Source organism: Camellia sinensis, chromosome 8 (genome assembly GCF_055761805.1).
Source record: "Camellia sinensis isolate YWXY chromosome 8, ASM5576180v1, whole genome shotgun sequence".
NCBI lineage: Eukaryota > Viridiplantae > Streptophyta > Magnoliopsida > Ericales > Theaceae > Camellia > Camellia sinensis.
In genome coordinates, this window is record NC_138968.1 from 77,059,609 (window position 1) to 77,075,963 (window position 16,355).

General features: G+C 37.6%; 1 protein-coding gene and 1 long non-coding RNA gene across 2 annotated transcripts; both read left to right on the forward strand.

The window, feature by feature from the left end:
• Positions 1 to 6,759: 6,759 nt before the first annotated feature.
• LOC114299594 (uncharacterized) lies at positions 6,760 to 9,247 on the forward strand. Its single transcript, XM_082882859.1, has 2 exons — positions 6,760 to 6,992; positions 7,722 to 9,247. The coding sequence occupies exon 2, from the start codon at positions 7,742 to 7,744 to the stop codon at positions 9,176 to 9,178; it is 1,437 nt and encodes a 478-aa protein (XP_082738985.1). The 5' UTR covers positions 6,760 to 6,992; positions 7,722 to 7,741; the 3' UTR covers positions 9,179 to 9,247.
• A 2,938-nt stretch (positions 9,248 to 12,185) lies between these two features.
• Positions 12,186 to 13,165, forward strand: LOC114296587 (uncharacterized). Its single transcript, XR_014337863.1, has 2 exons — positions 12,186 to 12,586; positions 12,676 to 13,165. It is a non-coding gene; the product is annotated as an uncharacterized LOC114296587 (long non-coding RNA).
• Positions 13,166 to 16,355: the final 3,190 nt, after the last annotated feature.

Below are 16,355 nucleotides of genomic sequence, written 5' to 3' on the forward strand. Positions count from 1 at the left end.
TGGCAATGTATTTGCAAGAAAATGTGTGTGCAACCACAGCCCTTATCATATTTAAAGCTCAAAGGAGTGTAGTGTTCGGCTCTCGAGCCATCAATCACGCATTTTGATGCATGATGGCCAAAGAGGCCGAGTTGCACAAATCAATGTCACATGAATGCACAAAAACAGATAAATGCCTTAACCTCTATCATGCTTGATCAAGAGGCAAGGCATGTACACACAATGCAATGCAGCAAGCATGCAAAATCATGCAATGCAACAAGCATGTATCAACAATGCAAGCAACAAGCATGCAAAGCATAATGCAACCCAAACATGCAAGCATGATGCAATGTAACAACATTTGAACAACATGCAAATTGGACTTAAAACTAAAATGGACAGACCTCAATCATGCCCAAATCAGTGGCCAAAATGTTATGAAATGAAGGCACCAAAAGGCAAGACATGCATGCACATGCGTTGGCTCATCAACTAGGCCTAAGAGCACAACCCTCAAACACAGTGAAGAAGTGATAAACATGGAAGTGTGACAACACTACATGCTCTCAAATTAGGTATGAAATGATGCCAAATCACTTAAACAATACAAGCATAGCATGCTAGGGTTCTTAAAGCATTAAAGCTAGCAAAGAGGACTATACAAGGGACATGCAATATATGGAATAGATGCATGAACAAACCATGGATAGAGCTCAAATGGGTCAAAACAAAGACTAAATCATGCTGAGATGGGGGCTCAAAGGTCTCTAAGTATGCAAACATGCACACTTGGCCACAAACAAGGCAACAATGCACAACCCTTAGAGGCACTCAAAGGGTGAAAGAAGTGGGAACATGTCAATGCTATATGCTTTGAAATGTCATGGTAGATGATGCCAAATCATGTACATGTCACAAATGAAGCATGCTAGGAGGCTCAAAGCTTGAAACTAGCATAGGCACTTACACTATAGCTATGCAATGCATGAAGCATATGGCTAATACAACCCAAAACAATCCTAAAGTACGCCAAAAAAATGACAAAACATGCATGGAGCAAAGCCAAAACAAGCTAGCATGAAGGGTCAAAACATGGAGTATGCAAGGCCAATAAGGAGGTTTACACTACACCTACCAAAGCCAAGCATGTGATGACTTAACCAACAAAAATAAGAGTTATGTCATGTCAAACTAACACCAAAAATGGTCTAATACCAAGTCAACACATGATAGAATAACAAGTTCACTCATTAGGCATGCAAGACTAGTAAAGAGGACTTACACTACAAGTGTAAGAAGCAAATGAGGGATGCCCTAACCAACCAAAAATAGAGTTATATCATGGCAAAATAAGACCCAAAACACATTGAAATGGTGGTCCAAAAGCCTAGGCAAGATGGCATACGCATGGGCTCTTTTTTAAGGCATAAAGCATGAACCCTTCAAAGCATTGAAGGAGTGAAAGATGTGAGTGCATGGCAATGAAACATATGCTGAAATCACATAAAAAATGATGCCAAATCGTGCAAATGGTCCAAGTAATACATGTTAGATGCTTGGAAACTCAAAGCTAGTAAGCTAGAATGCACTATGGCTATACAAAGTATGGCATGCATGACCAAAACAACATAAATCAGACCTTAAGAATGCTAAAACATGGCCAAAATCTTCTTGGAGTTAAGCCAAAATCACACTAGAATGATGGTCTAAAGCATGATGCATGTTGGGCTAGTGTGCAAGTTTACACTACAAGTGTATAAAGCATGCAAGAGGTGACCAAACCAACCTAAAATAGAGTTATGGAAGGTCCCAAAAGTCACAAAAATGAGCCTAAACAAAGCCACAAAGAAGTAAAAACACATGCTCATTTGGTTGGCCATCAACACTAGCAAGCAAGACAAGAGGAGAGGGGACCACCCTCTCCTATTTGGGCCCTCAAAACAGCGTTTTTACTACTAAAAATCCTTTGGATTTTAGTGGTTCTAAGGCCAAAAAGAAGTTGTTTGAAATGTTTGAAAGTTAGCTCACAAGGCCTTACAAGCCAAGGAGCAAAAGGGAGGACAACCCCCTAGCCAACCAAGGCACAAACCAAGACTTTTAGGACTGAAAAATAGAGGAAAAAATAGAGGTTTTTTTAGTTCAACACCACCCCAAAAACAGCCCCAAAGTAGTGTCAAAAGATGGCTAAACAAGTGAGTAAAACAAGCTTAAAGGGAGAGAGATCTTACCCTTGATGCACAGATGCAAAACCAGCCCAAAATCTGAGCCAAAACACCTTTTTAAGCTCCAACAAAGTCCCAAGTAAGCTTCAAGCAACCTCCTCCCAAAGATAGGCAACTTTGATCAAGGATGCATAGGCAAACTAGGCATGTTTCTCTACTTCTATGCACAAGAGGGCAAGAGAGGGAGCCAACTAGAGAGAGAGGCAGAGATTTTTGTCTGAAAATTATAGAAAGAGAGGAGTTTTTAGTGAGAGAAGCTCTCAAATTTCTTCAAGAAGTTCTAACCTTTTAGAAATGAGATATTTGGCTCCATATATAGCAAAAGGCAAGAGTTTGGTAAAAAATATCTAAGCATGGGACAACTGGAGGTTGTGTGGAACAGCTGGAGATGAAATATCTTCAAAAAATCTGAGTTTTGGTCACTCTTGGCCAATCGGCCATCTTTTGTGCCGATCTGCCACTTAACTGCTACTTTTTTGGCCGATCGGCCAACAAAATCTGTTTTTCAGGTACAACTTCAAATGGGCATAACTCCTTCATATGAACTCCTTTTCAGGTCATTCTTGTGTCCAAATTGAAGCCCTAGAAGTAAAGTTTCCAATGGTGGTATCCTTGCATCAAAATTTCAAGTGTGAAAAAAGTTATGCCTCTTTTAGTGAAGCCTGCTCAGTTTTAATCATAACGGATTGATGCCCAACTTCCAACAACCATATCTTCCCCATCCGGACTGGGCTTTAGGAGATTCTTGAGTGAACAATGAAGCCCCGGAAGTCTTCTTTCCAACGGTGGTGGCCTCATAGCTTAAATCCAAGTGCATAGACAGATAGGCCTGATTTAGCGAGGACCGTTAGACTCTCTTTTAGCGATTTATACCCAACTTCTTCCTCAACTAGGTTTCTTCTCTCCACTCTTCTTTTCTTCAACTCCAAACCCCCAAACAAGGTGTTTTGAAAGATTTTTCAAAGATTTCATCTCTCTTTCATTCATTTCCACTTTGTCCTCTCTCGGTTTACCGAAAAGCACAACATTTGACAAAATGCGAGACTCGGAACATCGTAGGAACTTTTTCAAAATATTTTGAAAGAAAGGAGTTGAAGATCTAAAATCTTTTTGGTCCAAAAATGGGGTGTGAGGTTTGGATTTGACTTTCTCCTTGCCTGAGAAATCGAACCTTTGCACTGCATACCTTTCATCACCAAGTAAACCATCAGTAACGCCCAAGTCTTAAGGGCGGTCAAAAATGGGGTGTCTACAGTGAACGACTCGCCAGCCATGGTTAGCATACGAGCTGGGTAGGTCCCCTAATTCGATGAAAATGTCTTCGAAGGACGTGTCCACTCGGCCAGAAGTGGATGGAGGATTGAGGCCGGCTTCTTCAAAAGCCAAATTTAGTGCTGCGTCAATCTCCTCCTCTAGTTCGTTGAATCTGTCCAAGGATGGTTGATTTGGCTACTCAGCAACTTCTTCGGCTACTTGTTCATCCCCTGGCTCTGAGTCTGAAGCCTCAAAACCAATTTGCCTAAGGTTCTTGAAGCTCGAAAAAACAAGCGCTGTAAGGTGCTGTTTGTCCCTCGGAACTGGAATATTATCGGCGACCGAAAAGTAGTGTAGGTCGGCTCGTATCTCAGAAGAATGTGGGCCATCCTCCCTTGTTTTTGGAGATTCGAATGGCCAAAGAACTGGAGTACCGTTCTGAGCTGTGCAAGTATAGCGTCGTCGGCCGAAAGGAGAACTTTCTTCAAATCGTTTCTTGCACAAATAAGACAGTAAATACGTAGAATCTGAACCACGTAAATACTTAATAAAAATTCTTGGGGAGTTAAACGGCCACTTGGTTCGCCCCTTCACCTGGGCACTGGATCTTTATGATCTTCGCCCTCGCCGAATTCCCAGTTGCCACGGACAACGACCATGACATCATCAACACGCTTGCTAGAGCTGGCAAGCATAGTCATCAAATGATGGTCGGTGTCCTTGGCCCTGAGGAAATAACGCCCATGCCGACCAGAGGATTTGGCCAAGGCATAACAATGTCGAATGGCATGGATCCCAAGCTTAAGCCTAAGGTGCCGGTTTAGCTCTACAATTCCCATTATTGTTCTGTAAAAGTTTATGTTCGGCTAAGAGGGGATTAAACCCCAAAGGCGAAGGACAACCCTCAGAAGTGGATGAAGAGGGAAACGGACTCCGCTCTTGGCGATTGACAGGAGAGGAAAGACGATTGTACTCTTGTCGATCATCTCCGTGTCAATCACGTTCTCTGCCAAAAGTGACATAGAGACGTCGTCAGCGATAGAAAAATGGCAACGGAAACCAGAGACTCAATCCGCAGAAAGAAGAGCTCTTAAATGTTTCGCCATCATAGCAAGTAAAGTGGGCACTCTACACATCAAATAAACAAGGAAAAGGGAGTCGAAATGGAAAAGAAAAAAAAACTTACAAGAAATGAGGAGGACAATGAAGAACGAAAAGAAGTTGCAGTGGGCGTGAAGTAAGGGAAGTGAACTGATAGGCAACGAGAAACCTTGTGTATTAAAAAACATACAAACGAAAAGACAACTCGGTTTTAAATCATATTAAATGAATGAAGTGTACGAAAGAGGCGGGAGATTGTAATAATGCCTAAAAAGAGTGGGCGTTCTGACCCTCGTATTAGAATAAGGGAAACCACCGTATTTTTTGACCCTCTAAGTCTAAGACCAAACATGCCGACTAACTGACATTAATAGGATGTTTGGGGGGCAATTGTGGGGGCCAAATATACTTTTTACTTAGCGAAGCCAAGTAATTTAAAGAAAGAAATCAAGTTATGTACTATACGGCTCTGTCCCGAAGGGACGGAGGCCGAATAACCAGATCGGCTGAAGAATCAATTGTAAACCGGGCCGAGTACGAGCAGGAAGCCGAATGAGCGACTATTCTTTGGACGAAAGGTGGGCCCAACCATCAACATCAAGGACGACTATAAATAAGAAGAGCATCAACTAAGAAAAGGTATGCAAGAAAAAGAAAGATTTACTTGAGATAAAAGCAATCCAGAGAATATACACTGACTTATCCGTCGGAGTGCTAATTCCGGCACCCCCGACCAGAGTGTTCATTCCTTTTCAGGTGACTAGCTGAGGATCAAGAGCGTCCAATTGGATCCATAGAGTATTTCCAAACTACTTCTCTACATAGGTGATTAAGACAGATACTAGAGCCAAGTAGGTGATTAATCCAACACGTATAATCATATTTGACCTTGCTGGTAAAATAACTAGAGCAAGGAGCCATGTCTGCATAATCAAGACAGTTAACTATGTCAAAATTAAAAGACAGTGAAATAAAAATTAAATAAGAAAAAAGAAAATAGCATTTAAAGAATAAAAGAACTAACTCAATTGCGGTAAAAACCACACTGCAAATGTTGGTAACATAGTAGTTATGAAATAGCATAATACAAGAGCAATTATGAAATAAACAAGAGGCCTACATATCCCTTGGATTCTCTTTCCAGTAGCAGCACATTTGGGTCCACTAGACCTCTTCTTGGTGCTCTGATACACCAACCTCCCTCCTTAATTCACACAAAATTTAGCTCAAATGAGAAATTTAACTATCATTTCCACAATTCCCATAACAAACTCATAACTTATTTTACACATATTGTAGCACTTTTATTTATTTATTTATTTATATTTTTTTTTGCAATTTCAAGTTTAATGTACATATAAAAATAAGTATAGAAGTCAATTTCATTCTTAACAATTATACTCAGCAATAAGTGTAGAAATTTCTTTCTAGCGATCAACCTATATTGTCTTATTTGTCTCCTCATTTATAGGTTTGTTTCTATCAACTCAAGGTCTCTATTTAGGTATTTGATTCCAGTGCTTCATACTATATGACTAATGATTATGGTATTTGATTCACGTTACACACTAGAGTGGAGCTACCATGACTATTTCTTTTCTTTTTTTTTTTGATCACCAAGAATTTGGCCTAGGCACAACCACCCTTTGGACCCACACTGGGAAAGTAAACTTGGAGTTCAGTCTACCCCCCCAATTCCTCTGAACTTCATCGGTAACATGGGGAGTATACCCAAATACTAACATGTATGACTTCTTGTAGGTTACTCTTATAGAACCATAAAGTTTCAATAGCGTCCAATGATCAAAATTTCCAATATTGATTACGAATATAACATCCTTAACAAAAAGGAAGGGATATTGACAACATTGATGAGATGACTCACTTAACCTTATCACCATGGTACCTACCACATGAGATTGAATCTGTCATCAACAATTGTTAACTAATGCCTTAATTTATCATTTTAAAGAGAAGACGATTTTCATATATTTATTTACATTTTATAGACAAGTTTCTTTTTAAACCAACTGGACAATGTAATCACAACTTTTGCAGGGAGAAACTCTTAGCATGATGAAAACTACTTATTTACGAAGTAAAATGTAACCAAGGTTGTTAAGATCACGATCCGGATCGTACCATTTTTGGAGAATCGATCTGGATCATATGATGAATCGCATTTTGTTCAGGATCATAACAGGATCGGTGGGATCGTATATGGGATCGTAGGATCGTATTTGGATCACGATCCTATACGATCCTACTTTTGGCCTTTTTTTCTCATATTTTTAATACAGTTTTGATGCCTTCTCTCTTTTCTAAAGACCCACGACATAAGATTAGGGCAAAAGATTGGGGAAAGTTGGTCACGAGAGCTGATAGCAGACGACGAAAGCAGCAATGAGAAGAATCCATCCAGCCTCCATCCAGGTATGCTTCTTCTTCTTCTTCTTCTTCTTCTTCTTCTCTGTGCTTCGACTCCTTCTCTTCTCCTCTATTCGACTTCTTTTTATTTTTTTTCTTCTTGTCTTCCATTTGTTTCCCCTTTTCTGCTACTGCTTTTTTTCCCTCTTCTTCCATTTTTCTGTTTTTCATTCCCCTTTTGTTTTTCCCCATTTTCCCCTTCTTCCATTTTTCCATTTTTTTCTATTGTCTTCTGCTCTTGTTTCTATTTTTTTTTTGTTATTTTTCTATTCTGTTTTTTTATTCTGTTCTATTTTTCATTTGGTTGCTTCCATTTTTTCCCCTCATCTTCTTCTATGTGTTCTTTTTGTCTCACAAGTTTGTAAGGATGGATAAGAAGATGTTATGTCAACCTAATTTTGAACTTGTAATTTATTTTTGCAGATACCACCAAGGAAAAGTGCAGCTTCATACAGGTTTCACTATAAAGATTGGATTAAACTTATACCTTTTTGTTTTATTTTAGTTTTTTAATGTGTTATGATGTGTAATAAGGAAACCAAATTTGTTATTGTGATTGTTTCGTTAAGTTTCATGGCTCTACTACTAACCCTTTTGCTTTGCTAAAAGTTTATCCATGAATTTATTATGCCAGCATCTTAACTGTAACTTGACTTTTTTCTCTCTGATATTTCATAACTATCAAATTGTAAATTGTAATCAATTGATTTAGTGATATTCAATATGTGATTGCAGGTTTGTGAATTGAGTCAACAATGTCTGCCTCTGGTTCTGGAAGAGGGAGGAAGAGGAAAAATGTTGCGGGTAACCGAACGGATCCTGGTTGGGAACATGGAATTGAAATAGATGTTGCAACCAAAAAGGTACAATGCAAGTATTGTAACGTGACTCGATCAGGAGGTATATTTAGATTAAAACATCATTTAGCTTGTACTCATCAAAATGTTGAGCCATGTCCTCAAGTCCCAGAAGATGTTAGAGAAAAGTTCATGAGTCTTTTAAGAACTCAAACATTAGAGTCTCAAAATAAAAAGAGAAAGATGTTAGATGTTGGTGATGATTCTGAAGAGGAGGTGGAACTATTATCATGTCATCATCAAAACAAACAACAACGGGTGGGTGCCATGGATAAATTTGTGATGAAGAAATCTGGACGTCAAAATCAAAAAACTCTCAATCAAATGTTTAAGAAAGAAGAGAGAGATGATGTTTGTCAAATTATAGCTCATTTTTTTTACACTAGTGCAATTCCTTTTAATTGTGTCAACAACCCTATATTTCCACTCATGGTTAAGAAGATTGGGGATTATGGAAAAGGACTTGTGCCACCATCTTACCATGAAATTAGGGTGACATTTTTAAAAAAAGAAGTGCATGAGACACTACAATTGGTTGATGAGTTTAAGGAACAATGGAAGAAGATCGGATGTACAATTATGTCAGATGGACGGTCAGATAGAAAGAGAAGATCCATATGTAATTTTCTTGTGAATAGCCCTAATGGAACTATTTTTTTGTCATCACTAGATACATCCAACATTTCAAAAACGGGTGAAAAGGTTTTTGAGATGTTAGATGAGGTTGTTGAGAAGGTTGGAGAAGAAAATGTTGTGCAAGTTGTAACTGACAATGCTTCTAATTATAAATTGGCGGAACGAATGTTAATGGATAAGAGAAAGGGCTTGTTTTGGACTCCTTGCGCTGCCCATTGCATAGATTTGATGTTAGAAGATTTTGAGAAGGAAATACAAGTTCATCGTGTTACAATTGGTAAAGGAAAAAAGATTGTGGCATACATTTATTCAAGAACCAATCTTATTCATTGGATGAAGGAGTTTACAAAAGACATTGAACTTATAAGGCCTGCGGTAACTCGGTTTGCTACCTCTTACTTGACATTGAGACGTCTTCATGAGCAAAAAGGTGCATTGCTCTCTCTATTTACATCAAAGAAGTGGAGGAATAGTAGATTTGCGAAGTCTGAAAAGGGGAAAAAAATTGAAAATATTGTTTTGGATAATCGACATTTTTGGAAGGGTGTTTCTACCTGCTTGAAGGCTGCAGTACCTCTCGTTAAGGTACTTAGGTCGGTGGATTCGGATGAGCATCCGGCAATGGGATTCATTTATGAAGCAATGGATCGTGCGAAAGAGGAAATTCAAAAGAACTTCAATAATGTCCTAACATGGTAAACTTTTTATTTAGTGTTGGCTATTTACTCTTTAATACTATTTCCCTAAACTTTTTATGTATTCATTAATAATATTTATTAAATTGTGTCAGCTATGATCCTATATGGGCCATCATTGATAGAAGATGGGAAACCCAACTCCATCACCTATTGCATGCTGCAGCATACTTCTTGAACCCTCAGTTTCATTATAGTCCCAATTTTCAAGCTGATGCAGAGAATAAAATTGGGTTGTACAAATGTCTTGAAAAAATGGTCCTTGACACTAATGAGAGGGTAAAGATAGATTTGCAAATTGATGCATTCAAGAATGCAAGAGGACTCTTTGGTATACAAAATGCAATCTTGACTAGAAAAAAGAAATCTCCAGGTTATTTATTTTTACCCTAAGTTGATTTGTAAGTTGTATCAATCTTATGTTATGATTATTTGTTTTGAAGAACTTTAAATTTTGAACTACTTAATTAAAATTTCGATGTAGGGGATTTGTAATAACCCCAACCTCTGATTAACGTTAATTCGCACTTATTATGTCTAACAGTAGATTAGGAGAGATTTGGAATTAATATGCATGTGCATGGCATTATTTACGTGTTTCTATCTGTTTGCGATAAAATGATCTGTTCATGTCTTTGACTTTAAATTACGAATTGAAAGCCTTATCGGCGTCCGAATCAGAAATTTACTTGATTTATGTGCTAGCTAGAATTTATAGAATTTTATGGTAGGTTTAATTAAAATTCGATTCGGAGCAATTAAATTAGATTAAATAACGTTAAATTACACTAGTCCAATTATTTACGAAATTGCCCTTGAGTGGGCCGCTTTCTCATACAATGTTTAGATTGAATTCATATACCATTTTCAGCCACTTTCCTTGCTAGAAACCGTGAGAGAGAGGGAGTGAGGGAGGAATTGAATTCATCTAGAGATTAGCTTGGAGAACTTAGAAGAATTGAAGGAGGATTGCATGTTTAAGCTCCCACACTTGAAATTGAAGGTAGTGAATTCATCCTTTTATTTATGATTGAGGGTTGTTCTTGCTAGGTTCTTGGTAAAATTGGTAGTTGAAGTCAAGATTTAGCTCAAAGTGTGGTTTTAAGAGTCCATTCATGCATGCATGCATAAATTTCCATGCTTTGGGTTTGAATTCTAAGATTTCTTCCATGCATGTGTTAATTTCACTCACATTGTGGTCATTCAACTTGTTTTCCATCAAATTATTAAGTTTGGTTATGTTTTGGTAGGTTTGAATTCAAGGGGGGTCCTTGCATGTTGGATTCATAGCATATTCATGGAGTTCATGTTGATTTTGCACAAATTGGGTTGCTCTTGGGCCATGATTTCTTGAATTGAAGCTTTAAACATGTTTTTTTGTGGGTTACTAAGTGTTTTCCAAAGATTTGGCCCAAAAAACTGAGTTTTGGATGGTTGGAGGTCGAGTTTCATGCTTGGAGGTCAATCTGGATTTTCCAGAATTTTGACCCACGCTCGAGCGGGGACTTTCACGCTCGAGCGTGAAGTTTGAGTACATGCACTTCCACTTGAGTGGCGAGAGTCACGCTCGAGCGTGAAATGCATATACCCAGACGTTTGTGTGTTTTGCAGTCCGCTCAAGCGGGGGAAGCCACGCTCGAGCGAGGGTTTGTGTCACATGCTCGAGCGGGGTTGAGTGCCCATCGAGTGTGAATTTCTTACATCCAGCACTTTTTTATGAGTTTGCAGCCCGCTCGAGCGGGGAATTCCACGCTCGAGCGGAGATCCATTTTCTGCATGCTCGCTCGAGCGGGGAAAGCCGCGCTCGAGCGTGGACCTTATCTTCAGCAAAATTTGAGAAATGTTTTCCAATGCATTTTTGCATCCTCATTCCATCCTAGGCATTCCTAGGCCATGTTGGAGACCCCATAATGAGGATAAGAGATTAGAAACACACTAAGAGCCAGCGAAATAAGTTTTGTATAATTAGAACGTGTGTTTCAAGTGTGCATCTGTTATGTGTTGTGTAGGTCACGTGCCACGTACCGTTTGACCAAGTTTACTTCGTCTGTCTGACTCAAGGCCCATTGTGAGTAATAACCTGTAAAGTTATGTTTAACCTAAGTATTTTCTGACTGGTATGGTATAATCTGTTTCTGAAATGCTATCTTACTAATGGTGAATGAATGTCCAATTTTCTGAAAAGTATTTGTGGCACCCTTAGTTCACGTGGCCCTCGCCCGAGGGTAACAATACCGCGGCCAATCTGCATGTGGCCCTCGCCCGGAGGTAACAATACCGCGGCCAATCTGCACGTGGCCCTTGCCTGGGGGTAACAATACCATGGCTACTTGCGCGCAAGATATGGACCTTTGTGGTCGTTGGTACCAACTATGTATGTAGGTCTCTGGACCAATCTAATCTGATAGCTAATGGGTGTACCACGTATGATCTTATGTAAAATCTGAATATGAAAATATATATGAATCTGTTTCTGTTTGAAGTCTGATTATGCTCTGATTTAAATCCTGGATTCTAACTTGTGCTGGACATCATTTATATAACCCCTTTACTCTGTTATTATTCACTGGGCTTTCGCTCACAGTTTATATTATGTATGTAGGTGAGCCGGCACATGACCAGGGCCAGAGTTGATGGTCTTCTGTACTGTTTTGTCAGCCAACCTTTGTGCCTCCCGGGAAGGTTCTGATCAAAGTTTAATGCAATGGCTGTTTTTGTAATCATGCTAGTCTTAGTGTTTGCACTGTATAGTCAGATCTTGGGAAGTTCACTTCTGTACTTATTTTGTAAATATTGGTGTCCTTGACTGGCATGTTTATGTATATATAAATAAGTTTTAAAATTTTCTGTCCCATGTACGTTGTCACAGCTCATTGGACCTTGTCTATTTTGTATTATTGCTTCCGCAGACCCTTATTATTTGCTAATCTATTCAGAGGCCTTTGGTAATCCACGGATTACTGGCCGGTTACAATGCTAAACCTACAGGGGCGGGTTTGGGTCGTGACAAGATTGGTGGGACTCTTTTGGTGATGAATGTCCTGAGTTGAAGAGGTTTGCAATTAGGATATTAGTCTAACATGCAGTTCATCGGGGTGTGAGCGCAATTGGAGTGCTTTTGAGATGGTACACTCAAAGCGGAGGAATCGTTTACACCAAAAGAGAATGAATGACTTGGTCTTTGTCATGTACAATTTGAAACTGAGACAAAGGCACAAGAATAGACAAGCAATCATGAATCCATTATGTTTGGATGATGTTCCATCAGATGATGAGTGGATAACAGAGAGAGAGAAGCCGACTTTTCCAAGAGAAGGAAATTGGTAGAGTGTGCTTGATAGGAATGCTCGACATGGATGTCATTCAGAAGATGAGGAGGTAGATGCTCTTGCAAGGGATTTGGAACAAGCATGTAAGTCTAGGTACATGATACATCTTTTAGTTTTAATTAGAAGTTGCAATTTGGATTTAATTTCGATTTTTTTTTTTACTTTAACTTAGGTCGTGACCATATTGGAGAAAATGTCGATGAAATTCATGAAGTAAGTGATGATGATCATATGGATGCAACATGAATGCTCCAAGGGATTTTGATCATGACTTTGATGATGCTACTATTGATGATGATGACATTGAGGAGTTAGGTGACACTGTGGGTGATGATGAAGATGAGGGAGACAATGAGATCAACAATGTTGTTGATTGTGGCAATGATGATTTCGGCGATGAAGATGATGACTTATTTTAGTCTCTTATTTATTTATTCTTCTCTTATTTTAGTTTGTTTTCTTAAGGATATCAATGTTGTGCAAGTGTTAACTTGAAGACTTGAAGTTGAATTGCTATTTTCTTTTAGTATGTTCTTTTGTTAAGATTTGAGGAAAATGTTTGAATGACAACTTGAATTGCCACCTTCTTTTATTATGTTTTCTTTGTTTAAAAAAATGTGCAAAATGTATATTTGAATTGATTATTGTTAGTGAGCAAGGCACACGAGTGAGAATGCGAGGATTTGAACCTCGATCTGCTCATAAGTATGAGAGCTCTACCATTTGAGCTACATTCTCAAGTTTTTTGGGGTCATTTTATATGTATTTTGATAGTATTAGTTAGACACATAAGAATTATTGCATTTTTTCATCGTTTTAGTAGGATCTTACGATTCCCGATCCGATCCTACGATCCGATCCTCCAGACCCCCAAAACGATCCTATGTAGGATCTCGATCTTAACAACCTTGAATGTAACTACAACAAAACTCTTGTTTTATTTATCTTTAATATATATAACAATAGCAAAATTTCTAATATGACAAAAGATGATAATCTCCACAAAAAAATGAAGGCAAAAATATTAGAATAACAGAGTTTAAGAGCTCGTTTGGTTTAGATGATTTAAGAATATATATATAAATAAATAAATAAAAAATAAAGAATAGATTTAGTTATGCTTATGTTTAAAAAACTGAAAAAATCAGTTCAAATTATCTAAACTAATAAGCACTAAGCTTTCCTTTGAAATCAATTTTATTAACGGAGGATGGCATACTTGGGCAATGATATCATTTGAAGACCTCTATGTAAACAAAAGGGAGAGGAGATGATTTGGGAAGCTATCACTCAGGGCGCAAGCAAGCAACCCAAGCTTCCATGAAGATAACGACAACTACATTTGCTATTGCATGGATGGGGATCTGCACAGACCAGGGGTCCTGGACCTAGATACATGATAGGGTCTAGGTGGTGTAAAATGTAGATTCCATGAAACTAAACACAGATTTGGAGGTTTTTCTCATTTCTTTTTCCCCAATGATGAAGTTGATTTAGATAAAGCATCAATTTTGGTATTTGAATTTTAAATTCTTGTCAAAAGTGGTCAATGTAATACTGCACTCTTTCTTTTTTTAGCATTTCCTTATTTTTTAATCCTCCACCTTCATCATATTCTTCTCATTTATATAGTTCATTTCTTCTAGTTTCTTTTTTTCTTTTCAATTGGTGTATCTATTAGTCTAGTAGAATGCTGTTGGCCTTGCCAATGACGAGAGGTTTAATTCTTTCTTGATCAAACTTCCAAATGTACAGAAACAGGCTACATTTCTTTTTTGTAAGTCCTAAATAAATGCATGCACATCATATATATAAGATTTCAACTCATGAGAAGACAAGAAACCTTTGAATATTTTTAGAGAAAGAATGTCCTTTCTCTCATATTTGACCTGAAACTTTTCACTCTTACCTAATGAACGAACACCTAATTAAGATTTGCTTGAAATTTTATCAAGTGAAATATGAATATGGATCAGATATACTTATATATATACGTATATATATATATAGATAGAGAGAGAGAGAGAGAGAGAGAGAGAAAGCATACGCGAGACGGGGCATCAATGGAGCAGAGTTCATCTCAGCGATGAAGCCTCTGAATCTCGCGATGGTGGCAGTGGATCTGTGAAGACCGACAGAGGAGGAGGCGGCGGCGGCGGCGTGAAAAGATCGGCGGTACTCACGATGACGATGGTGATGGCGATGGCGATGGCGGAGGAGGAGGAGAAGGTGCTCCGGTTTCTGGCTAAGGCGAGGAAGAGCGGCAGTGAGAGAGGGAAGGAAGAGGAGTAGCGGAGACGGGGAGAGAGAGGGAGAGGGACGCCGAAAATAGAGAGAGAGACAGAGGCACTGATTATTTTAGGGTTTGGTTTGGTACAAAATATATATATATATATATATATGTATCATTTTATACAATTGACGACTAAAATACCTAATGGTCGCCAATTAATTTTTTAAATCCATTCAAAATTTGAAAGGTCTCTAAAATATATCATCTTTGGTGACCAAAGTATGTTTTGGTCGCCAAAGATAAAAGTAACTATTTTCTTTCATTCGGCGACTAAATAATTTTAGTAGCCAAACCTAACTCTATAGCGACTTAAAAAAAATTTTGTCGCTAAAAATAAATTTTTGTTGACCAAATTTTTGGTCGCCAAAGATAAAAATATATTTTTTTTCCCCATTTGGTGACTAAATCATTTTAGTAGGCAAAACAAACTCTATAGCGACTAAAAAAAATTGTTGCTGAAAATATATTTTTGGCGACCAAAGTTTGGTCACAAAAGATAAAAAAAAATAATTTTTTACTTTCCATTTGGCAACTAAATACTTTTAGTAGCCAAAACTCAATATACAACAATTGAATTTTTTTTTTTTTTTGTCGCCAATTCTGGCGACTAAATTTTTTTTAGTCGCCAATAATCAATATACGCTGACTAAAAAAATTAGTACTAAATATTTTACTTTTGCTGACTAAAAAAATTATTAGTCGCCAATTCCCCAACTTTTGGTGACTAGATTTTTTTTAGTCGCCAAATGTGCAGTTTGTTGTAGTGATTTCACATTTGGAAAAACCCAATTCTATTCCTCAAAAATTAAATCTAAACTTATAAGTGACTACCTTTTTGTGTGCTTTTCACCTTAATGAGACTTTTAGGTGCATAAGAAGAAATGGAAGACTATAGAGTTCATAAAATCATATTTTGAAATTTATTGATACTTTACCTTTTATAAAATATCTCTAGTTTTTTTATTTATTTTTTAATTTTTAATTTATTATTATTATTATTATTATTATTATTTTTGTGGTTGACCTAATTTTGATTTCAACTTATTTTCCGATTCGGATAATGCATATGCTGCCTACTTAAGTAGCTGGAATCATAATCCTTTCATAATGCTCAACCATAGGGATTAAATTTTTTATTTAATCTTTAAATTATTAATTGAATATTATCATCAAATTCTCTATTTAGTCCCTAAAGTATATAAATTAAAATCTATTTAGTCCCTAAACTATCATCAAATTCTCTATTTAGTCTCTAAAGTATATAAATTAAAATTTATTTAATCCCTATACTATCGATGGAATCCATTAAGTCCCTAAACTATTTAATCAAAACTTATTACCATCAAGGAGTCATCCTAGTTGGTAAGGGAGTATGCTCCTCTCTTTACTGACCATGGTTCGAATCACCTAATATTCAAGTGGAAATCCGACGGTTTAGGTGGATTGGCTAGCTTCCTCCAGTTTGGCTTGTAAGGGTAGATCCTAAGGGTCCTACCTTATGAGTGTTCTGGGTATCAAAAAAAAAAAAAAAAAAATCAAAACTTATTTAATCCCTAAAA

Bases quoted from the DNA above. Each gene is read 5' to 3' on its own strand.
- LOC114299594 (XM_082882859.1), top strand. From the start codon at position 7,742: ATGTCTGCCTCTGGTTCTGGAAGAGGGAGGAAGAGGAAAAATGTTGCG.